This window comes from Camelina sativa, chromosome 16 (genome assembly GCF_030686135.1).
Source record: "Camelina sativa cultivar CO46 ecotype springtype chromosome 16, ASM3068613v1".
Classification (NCBI taxonomy): Eukaryota; Viridiplantae; Streptophyta; class Magnoliopsida; order Brassicales; family Brassicaceae; genus Camelina; species Camelina sativa.
The window spans coordinates 16,661,343-16,680,940 of NC_141895.1; the positions used below are offsets into that span (position 1 = coordinate 16,661,343).

A 19,598-nucleotide genomic window follows, 5' to 3' on the forward strand; every position below is an offset into this window, starting at 1 on the left:
GCACCATCACCACTAGTTCAGCACAATCCATCTCGAAACTCTGACAGTCAACACCCGCCTGCAAAATAGATGCCATCGCCCAAATCAACGCCTGAACATCCGAATATAGAGGTGAAGGACCGCACGCTGGCCTCATGCTCCCAGTAATAACGTCCTATCTTCACTATTGCACAACCACCAATAACGTCCTATCCTCAATATCCCAGTAATAACGTCCGTTTGTAATGATTTTTTTTTTTACTGATGATGACCAAAGTTTTACGATATGTAATGTTTTGACTACACCAAAACGAAAATTTTCATTTCTTTCCAGTAACTTGACCGGATCATCTTGCATGTACACACGAAAAAAAAAAAAAAAAACCTCTGTTCCTTGATTGTTATTTTTTTCTTTTAGTTTTCACATTCACAAAATAATAATTTTAGTTTTAGCAATACATCCATCATTTTCTATCGCCATGTTGGTCCAGACCAGAGATCGATTCTCCCCAAGCACAGAATTGTTAGCTTTATCTCTTTGGCCATATGGATATAGGTCTATTGTTTGCGGCCTATTTGAAAACTTGGGGGACCCTACCCATGAAATACCCTCTCCCTAGAGATTAGTCTCGGACTCCTCCATAGGTCTGAGGATTTACCTGAGTTACAAAAAAAGAACACCTTGTCATAACTTTACATATGATTAAAATTAATTCATTTTAGTTATATATATATATATATATATATAAATTATTGTGGAACAAAAAAACCTATAAACTATTTCTAAGAAACAGAGGAAATCTTTATTAACATTTACGAAGTAAAATTTTAGAGAGTAGCCTTTGTGTTAGTAATTATTTACAAAGAATGTAATTGATTTAAACCTCTAAAATTTGAATTCATACAATTAATCATCAAAGTAAAGAGTTTTGTTATTGTGAACCTTCAAAGTGGCTTTTATATTTACATATCTATAAAAACTAGGTTTTGAACCCACGCGTAAACCTTCAAAGTGGCTTTTCTATTTACATATCTATAAAAACTAGGTTTTGAACCCACGCTACGCGTGGGTATATTTGATATATTTTGATGAAAACTATATATGATTGATGACAGTAGTAAAATATTATCTTATAAAAAAATTAAATTAGTATTAAGGAAAAAGTTAAATTTTAGATACACAATTTTTTTAAATATCAAAATCAGTTGTGTTATAAAATTAAATCTGATAAAAAAAATCATGAATTTAACTCGACATCCAGGCGAGGTGAATTAAACTGATGACCTCACATATTCTAAACCATTTCTTTGACCACTCGTTTTGATATTTAATTGATCGCTACCACCTCTGTTTTCGTGTTTTTTATTCAATATTTTCTTATTCTTCATATTCTTTATTGTCATTTCTATTGTCAAATTTTGTGGTAATCGTCACCATTACTTTTACCATATGGTTCTTCGCTATACTCTTTTTCTTCTTCATCCTCGTCAACTTCTTCACTTTTTTCCACTAAAAAAGCTTTTTTTTAGACTACCACACAACTTATTAATCCATCAAACTCCAAGAACAAAATCATTTATTTTCTCATTAAAATAAAAAATAAGATAAAAAATAAAAAATTAATGAAAAAATATCAACTTAGCTATAAAATCATACACAAAAATATGTTTCACAGCTCATAAGAAATAAAAAGCACAAACGTTGATAATTAAGATAATTTATGTTTTACATAAATATTTATAATATTTTAAACTTTTTAAAGGTTTCGAAATATAAATTTGAACCTTTTGAAAAGTTTCAATATTTATAATATTTAAAACTTTTCAAATTTAAAAATTATAATATTTAAAAACTTTTTAAAAGCTAAGAACTTTTAAAAGTTTCAATATTTATAATATTTTAAACGTTTAAAATATATTTAAAAACTTTTTAAAAGCTAAGAACTTTAAATATTAAAGCTTTAAAATTTTTTAAATCTTATAATTTATTTTCTTGAAACTTTTTAAAGTTTTAATTTGATCAAATAAAAAACCGGATCAAACTGAATATACTTTTAAACTTGGACACCTGATAAATCAAGCTTTCCTATTCATTCGTTGTTGGAAGCATATTAATCTTATTTACACTGGTTCTGAACCATTGTCTAAAAATTTTCTAGCCGATGTGGGATATTGTGCATAGTTCTTTTATTTTCATAAATTTAAAATTTTTCTTCTTCTAAAAAATTCTGGAAATTTTAAAAAATGTTAATGAATGACATGTCAAATCCTGATTGGTTGTTTAAAATAATTCTTAATATTAAAAATTCTGGAGATTTTTAAAAATGTTAATTAGTGAAGTGTCTAATCACAATTGGAGGTTTAAAATCCTATGTGGACGCCTTTAAGAGTTTATAGCTCCTACTTTTTATTAGTATAGATTAAGGGAAAAAATGATTCATCAACAAATAATTTACTTTTGTTATAATTAATGACATAGGTTTAAATTTTTTATTTATCATTAATAATGTATGTTAAAATTCAAAGAAAAACAACAAAATTTCCTTATTTCTGTTGTGAGTTCTCTCTTTTCTCACTTACGGCCGGAAACTTGATGTTAATTATAGTAGATCTAAAAGGATATTGGAGTAAGATTTTTTAAAAAACCATTTACGACGAGATAAAAGAGAGGGCCACATAAAAAAATTATTTACTTTTTGTAATTTTAAAATAAATTATTCATGTTTTGCAAAGTTTTCGGTTCAGTTTGGCCACACAGTGGATGAGTTGACAAAGACGGAATTGAGGGAATTTTAGGAATAACCAATCAGGGTGGCATGGGCTCTTATCTGGGAATTCCTGAGAGTTTGGGGGGTCAAAGACAAAGGTTTTTTCTTTTGTTCGGGATCGTCTGCAGAGCCGGACGACCGGCTGGTCCGCAAAGTTACTTTCAAAAGGAGGGAAAGAGGTGATGATTAGGTCTGTTGCGACGGCTGTTCCGACTTTTGTAATGTCTTGTTATCGTCTGCCCAAGACTATTACATCAAAGCTCACTAACGCCGTGGCAAATTTTTAGTGGAGTACAAATGGTCAGACAGGAGGTATGCATTGGATCGCTTGGGAAAGACTTTGTTGCAGCAAACAGCTGGGTGGCTTGGGTTTCAAGAGTGTTGATGATTTTAACACGGCTTTACTGGCAAAGCAGTTGTGGTGATTGATAGATTGTCCGGACACACTCTTTGCCAGGGTTTTTAACAGTAGGTACTACCGGAACTCTGATCCTATGGATCCAATACGGTCTTATTCACCCTCATATGGGTGGCGCAGTATCGTATCTGCTCGCTCTCTGGTGAACAAAGGGTTCATTATACGGGTTGGCTCAGGGACCTCCATCTCTATATGGGCTGATCCCTGGGTTCCGGCTAAATTCCCGAGACCAGCCTTAAGTAATGGTCATTCTAAGGACCCAACTTTCTGGTTACCTCATTTAATTGATCGTCGAACGAATACTTGGCGAAAGGATCTGCTTACGCAGCATTTAGATCCTTTGGATGTCGCTATGATTGAGGTGATACCTCTAAGCAGTTGCCCCAAGGCAGATTATTTCTGATGGCACTTTACTAAAACTGGAAAATATACGGTAAAATCTGGGTATGAGACGGGACGCTTAGCTGTTCACGGTCCTTTTCGGGCATTCGGATCTGGTCCCTCGATCGCTCCCCTCCTCGCTCGGGTTTGGGAAGTGGAATGTCCTCCTAAACTTCAACATTTTTTGTGGCAAGTGTTATCGGGATGTATTTCGGTGTCGGCTAATTTGCGCCGACGGGGGATGGGTTGTGATGTCGTTTGTACACGGTGCGGGATGGAGGAGGAGGACATAAATCATGCTATTTTCTTATGTCCACCGGCCCGATAGGTCTGGGCTTTAGCCAATGTATCAGTGGGCCGCAGCTCTTTCCAACAAACTCTGTATATGCTAATGTTGATCATTTCCTAGATCCAAAGGGTCCGGGTTCACAGGTCATGGCCTTTCCTTGGTTGATGTGGTATATTTGGAAAGCTAGGAATGCCCGAGTTTTTGAAAATCAGGTTGAACGCCCGGATGACGTTGTCCGGGTGGTGGTAGGAGAGGCTTTGACCTGGCAGGAGGCTCAGGTAGAGGTTGCGGGGGAGGATTTTCCTTCCACTCCTACGCATCCAACGCCTAGGCATGGGGGGGGATTATCTCTTCATACGGATTTTCTGGGGAAGAGATGTTATGTTGACGGCTCTTGGAAAGCGACTAATACTTTTGCAGGTGCAGGATGGTGATGTATTTCGTCACAAGGATCGCCCCCAGTGCTTGGAGCGACAAATTTCCGGCGAAGTTTATCCCGCTACATGCTGAAGTTGAAGCTTTCATTTGGGCGCTGCGATGCATGATTGGACATGACTTCCGGGATGTGGCGTTTCTTACCGACTGCTCTTACTTGGTGAAGATGGTGTCTTCCCCAAATGAGTGGCCAGCCTTTGCAGCATACCTAGACGACATTCAGAGCGACAGGGAGGAGTTCTATAATTTCTCTTTGACTTATGTTTCTCGTAGTGCTAATGTACGAGCGGAATCTTTAGCACGCCAAGCGCATATGTCTCCGCATCATGTTTTGTTTGTAGACAGGTTTTCTCCAAATTAGCTCGTTTGAGTTTATTATTTTGTTGACAAAAAAAATAAAATAAATTATTAATGATTAATATAAAAATGAATTAAAATAATTTTTAAAGCCATCTTAGTATTTGTTATGAATTTTCATGTAATCAATTTACTTGTTAATTTTAATAGATCCGTGAATACGAAAGCCACATTTTTTTTATGGTTTGGTCCGATGACAAAAAAAGGATAAAAAACATGGAAGCAAAGAACAATCAGTCCACCGACTTCAATAAAGAATCAGCGAAGTGATAAACACAATCAGTCAATCGACATCGACAAAAACAACAATCTTTTTGGCGTCAATGAAGTGATAAACGATTTTGAAGATTCTCCTAGATGACACCTCAAGGAGAAAGAAAACATGCTGTCAAAGGGCGATTACTTGGAAGCCTTTCACAGGTAGTCCGAGGATACTGAGCCGTCAACAGCGTCGAACATAGAGCTCTCAATCACCGACTCCACCCGCATCAAGTAAGAGACCTTCTTTGAACATTAATCCGGAGGAAATCAACTTGGAATGATTCAGAGAGAGAGTGTCGATCGACTAAACTAAACTTTTTTACAAAGAGATTTGAATTAGTGATTTTGTGAACAAACTAAACTTGTTTTTAAAGCTGATTTTTAACCTTGAATTTTACAAAGAGATTTGGATTTTCTGGTTTTAAATTTAGATAATAATTGCAGTGATAACTGATTTATTTTACAAAACTGTTTAGAGTTCTAAATCTGATTTTAATTGCTTGAACCTTAATTAATTTACTGATTTAATATTTCATAATTACCTGAGAAATTCCCTAGCCCTAACCTTTTGATCCTTGATTTTTCACAGCTTTTATTTAATATTTTGCATTGTTTTTCAATATTTAAATCAACTTGTTTAGCTTAATTATAAAACTCTATAATTTATTGTGTAGTCTAGAGTCCTTGTGGAATTCGGCCCCTAAGTATTACAGTGACCTCTTTATTTGAGAGAGTAGCTCTATGGTTTAAATTTGAGCACATCAAATTTTAGCGCCGTTGTCGGGGACTCTTTGATCTACCATTAGATTTGAGTTTTTAATTTCGTCTAAATTTTTATTTTTATTTTCTACTTACACGTTTTTGTTTTTCTTCTCTTTGGTGTTTCAGGTGCATGGCTCCTAGACGTCACACAAGGAGCAACAAGACTAGTCCTACCGTGAAGCTTTCAAACCAAGAGTTGGGAAAACTTGAGCATGAGAACAGAAAAGCAGCCACATCCTTGAAGATGGTTAGCACCATCATTTTGACTCGTGATGAGGATGGTGCTTTAAGGGATCAAGAGGGCCACTTGCGCAATAAGCAGGGCCAAAAGCTTGATACAGAAGGCAATGTGATTGCTGAAGCTGTTGTCAACGAGCAAGCTGTTGTCAACCAGCAAGCTGGTGTCATTAACGGGCAAGCCGATGGTGTCGACCGACCACGTCCTGAACCCGGTTCAAAGACAGGATCCAAATCGAGACTTGATCAGGACCATTGCAGACTTCAACAAAGCTGACCTGGTTTATCAGAACCGATCTGCAATTGTTCCTCCTCCATTCCAAAGGAATGACTTTGAGCTAAAGCCTGCTTACTTCCAGCTGGTTGGACAGAGACCTTTCTCAAACCTGCCCAATTAGAAGCCTTTGGACCACATTGAAAATTTTGAAGATCTTGTGACTAATATCAAAGCTAATGGAGTAACTGAAGATTACATCTATTGCAAGCTCTTTCCATACTCACTTGCAGGATAAGCATCTCAATGATTGAAACAGTTACCAGCTGGATCTTTAACATCTTGGCAAAAAATTAAGGTGGCTTTCATTAATTATTTTTATGATGATGCTATGTCTGATGAGTTGAGAGTGAAGCTGTCCTCTTTCAAGCAAAGACCAGATGAAGCTTGCAAGGCAGCTTGGCTGAGATTTAAGGCTTATCAGAGGGACTGTCCACACCATGGTTTTTCAAGAGTGCAATTGCTGAGTATTTTCTTCAGAGGGTGTGATTGGGAATATCAACTAGCTTTAGATGTTGTAAGTCATGGGAATTTCAAAACAAGATGTTCAGAAGATGATGAAGCTTTGATTGAGAATCTGGCCTCCAGCAATAGCACTTAGAGAGCATATGCTGAAAGGAAGAGATTGCATGGAGGATTTGATTCAAACCAGTCAGTCCAATTTGCTGCTGAGGTTGAGACATTTGAGACAGAGCCAGAGAATACAGAGGAGAATATCAACTATGTGTATGGAGTTGGGAATCAAGATCAGAGATTCGGTAATCAGCAAAACAACAGGCCTTATAGTGGGAACTCTTCAGGCTACACTTCCAAGCCAGAGTATCAGCAGCAGCAACAGGGCACTGAGTACACAAGGACTTATGGTAATAACTCATATCAGTCCCCTCCTCCGAAAACAGCTGAAAGTAGTAAGATGGAAGCTATGCTTGAGCAGATTTTGCAAGGTCATGAGCAAATGACAGTGACTTTCAATGGGCAGCTTGACAATGTCTACAATGAACTTATTGGGAAATTTGAAACTTTGAACATTCACGTCAAGAATTTGGAAAGTCAGGTTGCACATATAGTTGGATCCGTCAAAAGGCAATATGGGTTTTTCCCTGGGAGAACTGAGTCAAATCCCAAACATTCTTGTAATGCCATATCAGTGAGAGGTGAAGATGAAGGTGAAATTTTTTCTGCAGAACAATGTGAGCAATTGACGGAGAACTCGACTTTAGACGATGGTGTCATCGACACCACCTGGGTGTCGGTCGACACTCATCTCATACAGAACTTGAAACTACAAAATCTCCGATTCCAGCAGCTGTTGAGAGGGTGTATAAGCCTAATGTCCCTTTTCCTAAGCCAAGAAGGTCCAAATAGGAGATTGAAGAAGCTAGATGCAAGGCTATGATGGATAAGATGATGATTGAGATACCTTTGATTGATGCAGTAAATCTTTCACCACCACTTAAGCGGTTTGTGAAGAGAATGGTATCCAATTGTTTGAGCCATGAGGAATGAGCACTACTTACAAAAGATGTCAGTGCAATTCTGTTGAACCAGCCTGTTCAAAGGAAAAAATAGAAGAAGCAAGAGGTGGTTGTCTCTGAGAAAGTGAGTGCAATGATCAAGAGTAGGATTGCAAAGAAGTTACCAGATCCTGAAAGTTTTGTGTTAGATTGTTTTATCTCCACAGGAAGGTTTGCACACTCACCTTGTGATCTTGGCTCTAGTATTAATCTGATGCCGCATTTTGTTGCTGTGAGACTTGGGATGACATAATTCAAGCCAACTCAGACTTCCCTTATCTTAGTTGATCGCTCCCGAAGGATTCCTGACGGTGTCTTAGAGGATATTCAAATTAAGGTTGGAAACTTTATGATTCCCACTGACTTTGTGGTGCTGGAATATGACAAAGAGCCTAAAGACCCTCTCATCTTAGGAAGATCTTTCTTGGCTACAGCTGGTGCCATCATAGATGTGCAGAGGGGAAACATAACACTGAATGTGGGAGGTTTGAGTATGAACTTTGAGATGGATAAACTGAGGAGGGCTCCTATTATTGATGGACAGACTTTTTCTGTTGAAAAGGGTTCTGCAACACGAGCATCAAGCTCAGTGTCGATCGACACCGCTGTAGCATCGATCGAAACCACTCCATGACTAAGCTGAAACTTGTCCAGAACCGATTGCTCGCAGTATATTCTCTATGCTTCAAGCTAGGAAGCTGCTCCCAAACAAAAGACTCTCCACTCCACACTCCAGAGTCCTCAAGTAAGGCAAAGGTATGCATCTTATTTACCCAACCCCCCTCCTATCATCAATAAGACCTTCAAAGGTACAAAAACTGTTTCGCAGTTAACCAAGCCACGAGATTATCGTAAAGCGCTTGTTTCTTCTGTTGATGATTGTGCAGGACATAAAAGAAGCAAACCCATCCCAAAATGCCACCTAGGTCTTGTTCCTCACATCCTTGGCAGACCTCATGCAGCTACTACTTATACACCACCTTGTATGAAGAGGACATTCTCTTGGAAGCATGCACTGCCACGTTCTGCTCCACCCGATGCCTGAGCTTCAACACAGTCAAGCTAATGACTGAAAACAAGCGTTTAGTGGGAGGCAACCCACTTACGTTTTTCTTTTATTTTTGAGTCATTTTTTTTCTTTTTGCATTGAGTCAGTTTTTGTTTGAAATTTGTTTGAAATTATGAACTATCTATCTATCATGTTGCTTTTAACTTGTGTTTGAGTGTTTCTTAACAGAATAATCATCCAAGGATTGATCCATCAACACAACTAACTGCAACTAACAAGGAGTTTCGGACAACAAAACATCATTCGTGATGAGTGTCGATCGACACTGAAATTGATGCAGCAACATATACCATCTTCTTATTTTCCATTTATCTATATTTACTTATCTTCCTATTGGGCTTTTTATTATTTTTGTTTGCCTATTATGGCTGCGTCGGTTTCAACATTGCTTGAGGGTTAAGTTTAGACTATAGAGAGGAATGCTCAATTGTATTAGATGGTAGGGTTACAATATATATAGTGTGTACACTGGTGTTTATACAAATATTAATTACAATTATAGTCCTCAATATTCTAATGCTCTTACACGCCCCCTCAAGATGGAGGGGCATACGCAACTCCAATCTTGGATACTTGTTCAATAAATTGTGGTCGAGGCAGTGGTTTAGTCAGAGCATCCGCGAGCTGATCGTGAGTAGAGACATGAGTGACATGCAGAGCTCCTGCTTGAACATACTGGCGAACAAAATGAAAGTCGAGAGCAATATGTTTCATCTTCGAATGGAAAACAGGATTGGCGGCGAGGTATGTAGCACCCACATTATCACAATATATCACCGGAGGAGCTGGGAGAGTGATCCCAAGTTCAGTGAGTAGTGAGCAGACCCAACTCAGCTCTGAAGCCGTGTTAGCAACCGCCCGATACTCCGATTCAGTGGAGGATCGAGCAACACCTTGCTGCTTGCGTGAGGACCAAGAAATCGGATTCCCCTCAAGATATAAGATGTAAGCGTTGGTGGATACACCATCCTCTAAGTCTCGGGACCAGTCAGCGTCGAAATATGCATGCAACGTCATGGTTGTGTCTGAGCGGAAAAAAATACCAACGGTGGTAGTACCAGCCAGATAGCGTAGTATCCGTTTCGCGGCTTGCCAATGGAGTTCAGTCGGTACATGCATAAACTGTGAGAGCCTGTTCACTGCAAATGCTATATCCAGATGAGTGAAAGAGAGATACTGAAGGCTCCCTAGTACATCATGATACTCGGTCAGTGTTGCAAGCGGTGTACCAGAGGTCAGCGTGAGCTTTGGTGTCTGAGCCATTGGTGTGGAGACAGGACGAGAATGTAACATGTTTGTCTTGGCAAGAAGATCAAGGATATAGCGTTTTTGCATTAGATGAAGGCCTTTGGAGGTGCGATTGGCTTCAATGCCCAAGAAATAGCTCATTTCACCAAGGTCCTTGAGAGAGAAACGTGCAGCAAGATGGGCAATAAAACTCGCGAGGAGAGTGTTGTTGTTACCGGTGATGAGTATATCGTCGACGTAGACGAGCACATGGACAACATCTTGACCATTTTTTCTTGTGAACAACGACGTATCCGCAATTGAATTGGTGAAGCCAAGGGTGCGAAAATAGGAGCGTAATTCCTGATACCATGCACGCAGAGCTTGTTTCAACCCATATAAAGCTTTGCGAAGACAAAATACATAGTGGGGACGGTCTTGGTCGACGAAGCCAGGCGGTTGTGTTACGTACACCTCATCCGTCAACGAGCCTTGAAGAAAGGCATTATTGACATCAATCTGCCGTATACTCCAGCCTTTGGAAATAGCAACATGAAGAACAGAGCGAACCGTCGTAGACTTGATCAACGGACTGAACGTCTCTGTGAAATCATGACGATATTGTTGGTGAAAACCCTTTGCCACCAGCCTTGCTTTGTACCTATCAAGTTCACCATTAGGAAGATATTTGAGTGTAAAAACCCACTTACAGCCAATAACATTTTGAAATGGACTCGGTGGAACAAGCAGGTAGGTTCCATGTTTGATCTGAGCATTTATCTCATTGCACATTGCCTGACGCCAGTTTGGATCACGCAACGCTTCGGCAACAGTTTTGGGTATTATTGGTCGTAGCTTGGTCGTGGTTGCAGTGAGGGAGAGTTTTGTTATTGGTTTGGTGATATGATTTTTCGAACGAGTCTGCATAGGATGGTTATTATGTGGTGGTTTCGGCGGGGGTGGAATTGGTGAAGGTGAAGGTGTGGAAGACGATGTAGATGTCGTAGGGCTATTGTTTGTTGGATGGCTTAATGGGCTTAATGGGTTGTTGATTGTAGATGGGCCTGTTGGACTTGGGTTTGAAGTTTGATCTGGTGGACTGGTGGTTGGATTGGGCCTGATGAGCTATTTTTTGGAGTTGGGCTAGGTGAAATAGTCTCGTTGAGAGATGGAGCTGGTGCGAGAAGCGTTGCGGATGTAGTGGGTGTGGTGCCATGCGACGATGATGTTGGCGATGGTGCAACCGGGAGAGACGGTGATGGCATGGGGTGAGGAGCTGAGCACGAGGGAGACATAGATGGAGCTGTAGCGAGTGGGCGATTCACAAGAATGACGGTGGAGGTGGAGTCATATGGCGTGTCGTGTGCCATTGCAGACAGCAGTGACGACGACGTTCGAGCAAATGGAAAGCTCGATCCAAGCAAAGATACGCACTCTGCGTAAGTGAATATCCAAGAAACACACACGGGAACGAGCGACGTTCCAACTCTTGAGAAGTGTATGGACGAGTCCAGGGAAAACACAAGCTTCCAAACACACGAAGCTTAAGATAGTTGGGATGCTGAGAGAAGAGCTTTACATATGGAGACTCATTGTCGAGAACTGGAGTGATCATTCGATTGATTAAGTACACGGCGGTCGCAAAGGCATAACTCCAGTAACAAGTAGGCATGGAGGCTTTGCTGAGAAGAGCGAGACCAGTCTCAACAATATGGCGGTGTTTCCGCTCAAAGAACCCATTCAATTCCGGTGTGTGTGGTGGTGTGGTCAAGTGTGTAATGCCGTGAGTCACAAGGAAGGACTTCAACGCTACGAACTCACCGCCATTGTCCGAGTAGAGAGTGCCAATCTTACACTTGAATTTGTTCTACACCAAGGCTTTAAATGCAATAAATGTGTCACTAACACTTGATTTCAGTTTCAAGGGATATAGCCAAGTATATCGAGTGAAATGATCTACAATGACCATGTAGTACTTGAAATTGTCCACGGAGACAATCAGAGAAGACCAAACATCAGTATATAAATATTGGAGAGGATGGGTCGAGACGATTGTGTTTGAGTAAAAAGGTTGTTTGTGACTTTTATTCATAAGACAATCAGAACAAGACAGTGTTTGATTCTGAGAATGGAATACGGGTAAGGAGAATATAGAAATAAGAGTTTTCAAAACAGATAAAGAGGGATGGCCTAGTCTTGAATGCCAAGATGGTAGGTCTGTTTTTGGAGTAGGAGTGGCAAGATAGGTGGATGCAAAAAAAGGTGTGACTGGCCACTCATACAGCCCATTTCTAGTCTTGCCTTGGAGTAACCGCGCCCCCGTGCTGAGATCCTTCACCTGAAAATAAGCAGGGAATAATTCCACCAAGACACCATTAGTATTGCACAGTTGATAGACCGAGATCAGATTTTTCTGAACATTAGGAACATAAAAGACAGCATTTAATGCATTAAGGCAGAACTAGTGTGGGAAATAGGCATCCCTAAGCCATCAGCAGTAGTGACTTCTTCACCCCCAGTGTAAGGCTGATGAAGTGCGAGGTTGTTCAAGTCGGATGTGAGATGATGTGTAGCACCAGTATCCAGCAACCAATTCCCCGGATTGTACTGTTGAGTCGTTGCTAAATGAGCCCGCGGCTGCCAAGGAGTGACAGACGACACGGACGACTGGTTGGAGCTGTATGGCATGGGCGGAAGCTGGAGTTGAGAACACCGACGAGCACTATGACCATAGACCCCACAGATTTGACATTTGCCTTGATATGGACGCGGTGAGTATTGTTGGTGTTGGTGTTGCGGATTAGGTGACCAGTTGTTGTCGGTGTGGTTGTTGCGATTGTTGTTGCGGCCATGAGGACGAGAGGAGTTGTTTCCACGGTAGGTCGCAACATTAGCAGTCGCTGGAAGAGACGACGTGAGTGCCGCCTTCGTAGCAAGTTTCGTCTAGTAGTTGAGCAGCTTCTCATGAAGTTCCGTCAAGGTAGGAGATGAATCACGGCCCTCAATCTGATCAATTACGGTTTTGTAATCTTCAGAGAGACCTTCAAGGATGAACTCAATCTGAGCTTCATGTTCCACTGGTTTCCCAAGGAGAGCAAGTTGGTCAAAGCGGATGGTAAAACCTTGAACATAAGCATCAATGGTCTTAGTTCCCTTCGTCTAGTGCTTGAGTTGTTGACGAAGCTGCTGAACATGACCATGGCTGGGGTTGGCATAAGTAGACGAGAGAGTGGTCCATATGTCTTGAGCCGTGACTGCCTTGGAGAGGATCGGCTGGACAGAGATGGAGATGGCGCCTAAAAGTGCACTGTAGATCAACCGATCTTGTCTCTTCCACACCACAAAGTCAGGATTGGCAGAGAAAAAATCAGCCGCAGTAACTGTCAGCGGCGGGACGGTGAGAGATCCGTCGATGTAACCAGCGAGATCATAACCATCGAGGAGTGCGTGAACTTGGCGGCTCCACATGAGAAAGTTGGATGCCGTCAGTTTCGTAACATTCATCATGTTAACATTAACGAGTGTAGAGGAGGGAGAGACAACGATGGTCTCTGAAACAGAGGCAGGAGAGTTTGAACCAGACATGATGAGAGAGTGAGTATAAACGAAAGGAAAGAAGAAGAAGGAGGAGGGGAGCGGCGAAATTTTTCATTTTTTATTTTTTTTTAGGTTAGGTATCACAGCTCTGATACCATATAGAGAGGAATGCTCAATTGTATTAGATGGTAGGGTTACAATATATATAGTGTGTACACTGGTGTTTAGACAAATATTAATTACAACTATAGTCCTCAATATTCTAATGCTCTTACATAGACTTCTAGGGTTTATTATTCAAGGGAGTATAAATACTCTTAGCTATGTATCGTAATAGGTGGTACTTTTGATTTTAATAAACCGAGAAGCTTTTCTCAAACCGAAGTCTTTGAATTCAGCTCTCTTTCGATCCATTTATACGCAAGAAAGCTTGAACTCCGAGCAACGAGCGTTAACTCTTGATCCATTGATACTTGAGTTTTCAATCGTTATTGTTACGGTACATTAGTTGGTATCAGAGACAAAGATCCTAATCATGCCACCAAAGAAGACCCTTCAGGCTCAACTTGACGACCATAATGACGAGTTCCGACGGATGTTAGCGGAGATGCAACTGTCCGTTCTATCCTGAGTGCTCAACGTGAAGGTCCTGTTTTTCAGCGGCGTGAAGATCCCGTTTTTGATGACATTGATGCGGAAGATGCCTTCGATGCTAACCCTTCTGCACCGATTGGTGGTGGTCAGAATCGCGAGCAGCCACACCAAGAAAACCAACACCGGGGAATCATTCCAGCACCGCGCGTTGATGAGAGGCGTTGGGAGTCGGGTTTCCGGATGGACTTACCGGAGTTTTCTGGAGGTCTACAGGCAGAAGAGTTTCTCGATTGGCTCAGTACAACTGAGGAGTTGCTGTCGTACAAAGAGGTTCCTGATGCGATGCGTGTCTCTCTTGTAGCCACTCGATTTTGTGGACGTGCTTCAGCATGGTGGCAGCAAACTAAGGAATCCAGAGCTCGAGCAGGGAAGGAACGTGTCACCTCGTGGGCTAAGTTGCAGAAGTTGATGCGTAAAGCTTTTCTTCCGTATAATTATGCTCGTACTATCTATACCAAACTTCAGAATTTGCAACAGAATGCTGTCTGTTGATGACTACGCCACTGAATTTTTTTCCTTGTTAGCTCGTAATTCCTTGACGGAGACTGAAGATCAGTTGGTCTCTCGTTTTATAGGAGGTCTACGTCTTTCCATTCAACATACTCTGCTTCAATTTAACCCGCTCTCTGTTTCAGAAGCACACCAGCGAGCCTTGTTGATTGAACAACATTTTCGAGTTCCAACAACTACTTAGAATGCTCCTCGTGGTCGCCAAGCTTCTTCGTTGGAGACAGGACTTGTGAAGGCAGGGGAAATTCACGTTAAGCTTCTTGATAATTCTGAGGGAAACGTGTCACTGGGACAACAACGTCCTCCTGCATTTAAGTGTTTTAAGTGTGGAGAATCAGGTCATCGGCAGTCGAACTGTCCACTTCTCAACCGTCGTGGTCTCTTTGTTGGTGACGACCCTGTTTATGATGAGTATGGTGATACCGAAGACCAAGCAGACGATGTTGGAGAACAGTTAACCGGTGATACGGGAACGTTATTGATGATTCGACGTAATCATCTTGTTCCTCGTTCTGCTGAAGAATCATAGTTGCGTACAAATATTTTTCAATCTACCTGTACGATTCGGGGAAAAGTGTGTCGTATGATTATTGATTCGGGAAGTTGTACAAATATCATCTCTGAAGAAGCTGTTGCAAAGTTGGCTTTATTTACGGAATCTCATCCCGCACCGTATAACTTGGCGTGGTTGAACTCTAAGACGGATTCGCGTGTCTCTAAACGATGTCGGGTGCCCTTTTCTATGGGCCTCAACTACAAAGATTTGGTTTGTTGTGATGTTCTCCCTATGGACGCATGTCATCTTCTTTTAGGGCGCCCATGGCAATATGATCGTCGAATTATTCATGATGGTTTCACTAATAATCATACCTTTACGTATGAGGGGAGGCGTATAACTTTGATTTCGTCTAAGTCATCGTTGGAGGCGTTAGTGAACAGTGTTGAGGAGGCACCAAAAACCATTCCGACCATGGTTGCTAAGCCAGTGCTTTTTGTGCATAAGTCACGGATTATTGAAGAGGTTCAGGCGGAGAATGTTGCCTTTGTTTTGATGTTAAAGCCTAGTGATTTTGTTACTCCATCGGTGATACCGGTTGCTTTTCGTGACCTTTTGGATGAATTTACTGATGTGTTTCCTGCGGATCTGCCAAATGGTTTACCACCCTTGCGTGATATACAACATTGCATTGACTTAACACTGAATGCGGTGTTGCCAAACCGTCCTCATTATCGGATGAGTCCTATGGAACATGATGAATTGTGACGTCAGGTGGAAGCTTTGCTTACTAAGGGACATGTGCGTGAGAGCTTAAGTCCTTGTGCTGTTCCGGCTTTCCTCATTACGAAGAAAGATGGATCATGGCGGATGTGCGTTGATAGCAGGGCGATCAACAAGATCACAGTGCGATACCGGTTTCAATTCCTCGTTTGGATGACCTGTTGGATCAGATAGGTCCTGCTTTTATTTTTTCGAAGTTGGATCTCAAGAGCGGTTACCATCAAATCCGTATTCGACCTGGAGATGAGTGAAAGACAGCGTTTAAAACGAGGGAAGGCTTGTTTGAATGGCTTGTCATGCCTTTCGGTTTGTCGAATGCACCTAGCACGTTTATGTGTGTTATGAATCAAGCCCTCTGTCCCTTTATTGGTCGTTTTGTTGTTGTCTATTTTGACGACATACTAATCTTTAGTTCCTCTTTGGCAGAACATCTTGGGCATTTGCGTGAGGTTTTAATGGTGCTCTGTCGTGACAAGTTATTTGGTACAGTCAAGAAGTGTGCATTTGGTGTCGAAGAAGTGCTTTTTTTGGGCTACATTATTTCCGGCAATGGACTCAAGGTTGATCCGTCCAAGGATGTGGCCATTGAATCTTGGCCTACACCAACTTCGGTGACTGATGTCCGGAGTTTCCACGGCCTGGCCTTGTTTTATCGGAGGTTTTTCTCGCACTTTAGTAGTATTATGGCGCCAATCACAGATTGCATGAAGGCGGCACAGTTCTCTTGGACCCCCGCAGCTGACCTTGCTTTTCGCACCATTAAACAGAAATTGACTACTGCCCCGGTATTAATTCTGCAACGTTTTGATGAAGCATTTGAAGTCCATTGTGATGCCTCTAAGTCTGGAATTGGGGGAGTGTTAAGTCAGTTGGGACGTCCGATTGCTTTCTTTAGTGAGAAAATTGCTGGGGCGTGTGGATGTTATAGCACTTATGACGTGGAGTTGTACGCTGTAGTTCAAGCCATTAAACATTGGCGCCACTATCTGTTTCATTGAGAGTTCATACTTTATACTGATCATGATGCGCTCAAACATATGGGTTCTCAAGACAAGGTTTCAGCACGTCATGCTGCTTGGTTTGCTTATTTACAACAATTTACTTTTGTCATTAAGCATAAGGCAGGGTCACTTAATAAGGTTGCTGATGCGTTAAGTCGTAGACAGTCCCTCTTAACAACGCTGCATGTTTCGATCACTGGCTTTGAAGTACTGCCAGAACTCTATCCTAGTGATCCTTTTTTTGGTAGGATTTGGCCTGACGCAAGTAACGGTCTTAGCGATGTTTATATGGTCTTTGATGGCTTTTTGTTTCGCGGATCTCAGCTTTGTATTCCGAAGTGCAGCTTAAGGTTAAAACTGATTGGTGAGTTGCATGGAGAAGGTCATGTTGGACGTGATCGAACACTCAAGTTGGTTAGTTCGTCGTATTTTTGGCCAACATTACTACGTGATGTTAAACGGTTTGTTGTGCGTTGTGGAGTTTGTCAAACGGCAAAGGGGAAAGCAACAAACGCTGGTTTGTATCTGCCACTCCCTATTCCTACACAACCATGGACAGACGTGAGTATGAATTTTATTCTCGGTCTTCCCCGCACTCAGAGAGGGAATGGTTCAATCTTTGTTGTTGTTGACTGCTTTTCGAAAATGGTTCATTTTATTCCTTGTAAAAAGACCACAGACGCGGTTCAAGTTGATGTGTTATTCTTTCGCGAGGTGTACAAGCTGCATGGTTTGCCAATATATATTGTGTCAGACAGGGACTCTCGTTTTCTTAGTCATTTCTGGCGGTCTCTTTGGCGTCTTCTCCGCACTAAGTTGGATATGAGTTCGGCGTATCATCCTCAAACGTGATATGATCATGGCCAGCAAGGAGACAGAAGCTGCAGAGAAACCAGAGATCGTGGGAAGGATCACTCGTTCAAGAGCTAAGGAGATGGCCAAGGAAGCTCATGCACTCATAGCTGACGGGTCATTCAATCTACCGAGGATCCAAGTCTTCAACATATCCACCCTGAAGACTTCACCCGGTAATGATAACTAGATAACTTAGGTGTGAAGTTTGTACTCTTTTTCCCATAGCTGAGTTTTGTCCCAATGGGTTTTCTCGGTATGGTTTTCAATGAGGCAAATGGATCACTACGTCGAGTTATCTAGAAGTCATTACCAATGGGGAATAATGTACTGATACAAGTGACTTCTGTACTACTACAGATCACCTAGACGCTTCGTTGTTTTTCTTATTTCCTTTACACGCCTTGTTGTTTTATTTTGAACTTCCTGTTGTTTGGAGTGTCGAACCCTAGGGTTGATTATAAAACCCAAAAGCGACGCCTCCTTGTTTGGTAGCGAAGAAGTTTTATGTAACAAGTATTGTTGAATCTTTCTTCTCTCAATCCGAACTCGTGAATGCGTTCATGATTCGGAGTTTCTAAACACTTTGTGATTAAGAAACTCTTCACTTTATTTTTCGAATCCATATAACCATCTAACACTTCTCACCATCGAATCATTGCTTTTCTCTCTTGAACATCACCTGCCGTCACTCACAATCCACTTGTGCATCATCACCATCAATTCACGTCGCCTCTTACCTGTCATCAGCCTCCATCAGAGTTTCATCCTAGGGAGTTCGTATTATGATTCCTCCCCCTCTTCAAAAGGATTTGTCCTCAAATCGGGATCTGCATAATAAGGAAGCAAGTCAAAAACATTGAATGTTGAAGATATATTATACTTACCTTGAAGATCAATCTGGTAGGCGTTGTCGTTGATCTTCTTGATGACTTCAAATGGACCATCAGGCTCGTGGTAGAAGCTTGCTTTTCCTCTCTTCTGGGAACCTATCCTTGCGTAGATGAATCCACACTAAGTCTCCTTCTTCGAAAACGATCTCCTTTCTGCCCTTGTTCGCATGTTTCTCGTATTGCTTGGTTCTTTTCTCTATGTTCTCCTTAGCTTTAGCATGTATCCTCCTGACCTGTTCAGCCTTTTCTTTGCCATCAAAGCTACACTTCACACTTAAAGGTAAAGGAATCAAGTCTAGAGGTGATTGTGGATTAAAACCATAAACAATTTCAAAAGGAGAGAATAGAGTACCAGAATGCTTAGCGTGATTATATGCGAACTCTACGTGTGGTAAACATTCTTCCCATGACTTGAGATTGCTTTTCACTAAGGTCCTGAGGAGTGTAGATAGCATCTTGTTCACAACTTCGGTTTTCCCATCTGTTTGCGGATGGCATGTGGTTGAGAATGATAGCTTGGTTCCGAGTTTAGCCCATAGCGTTCTCCAGAAGTGTCCTAGAAACTTAGTATCTCGGTCTGAAACGATTACTTGAGGTATTCCATGCAGACGTACTACTTCCCTGAAAAACAAGTTAGCATTTCTGGTTCGAGGTAAGCCAAGAACAAAATCCATAGAAATATGAGTCCAAGGTTGAGAAGGGATAGGGAGAGGAGTGTACAAGTCGTTGGGCTGTACTTTACCCTTGGCCATTTTGCAGATATGGCACCTAGAACAGATTTTCTCAACGTCTTTCTTCATTTGAGGCCAATAGAAGTGTTCTTGCAGTCCAAGTAGAGTCTTTTACACTCCGAAATGTCCAGCTAGTCAACCTTCGTGAGCTTCTCTAATCAACAGTTCCC

At 41.3% G+C, this 19,598-nt stretch overlaps 2 protein-coding genes across 2 annotated transcripts; both read left to right on the forward strand.

The window, feature by feature from the left end:
- Positions 1-3,241: 3,241 nt before the first annotated feature.
- Positions 3,242-4,631, forward strand: LOC147925614 (uncharacterized). Its single transcript, XM_087492696.1, has 3 exons — positions 3,242-3,526; positions 4,048-4,166; positions 4,256-4,631. Exons 1-3 carry the CDS (start codon positions 3,242-3,244, stop codon positions 4,629-4,631), a joined length of 780 nt encoding a protein of 259 aa, XP_087348822.1.
- Positions 4,632-15,255: 10,624 nt separating this feature from the next.
- LOC147925615 (uncharacterized) lies at positions 15,256-16,202 on the forward strand. Its single transcript, XM_087492698.1, has 3 exons — positions 15,256-15,879; positions 15,943-16,074; positions 16,122-16,202. The coding sequence occupies exons 1-3, from the start codon at positions 15,256-15,258 to the stop codon at positions 16,200-16,202; spliced, it is 837 nt and encodes a 278-aa protein (XP_087348824.1).
- The last annotated feature ends 3,396 nt before the right edge of the window (positions 16,203-19,598 follow it).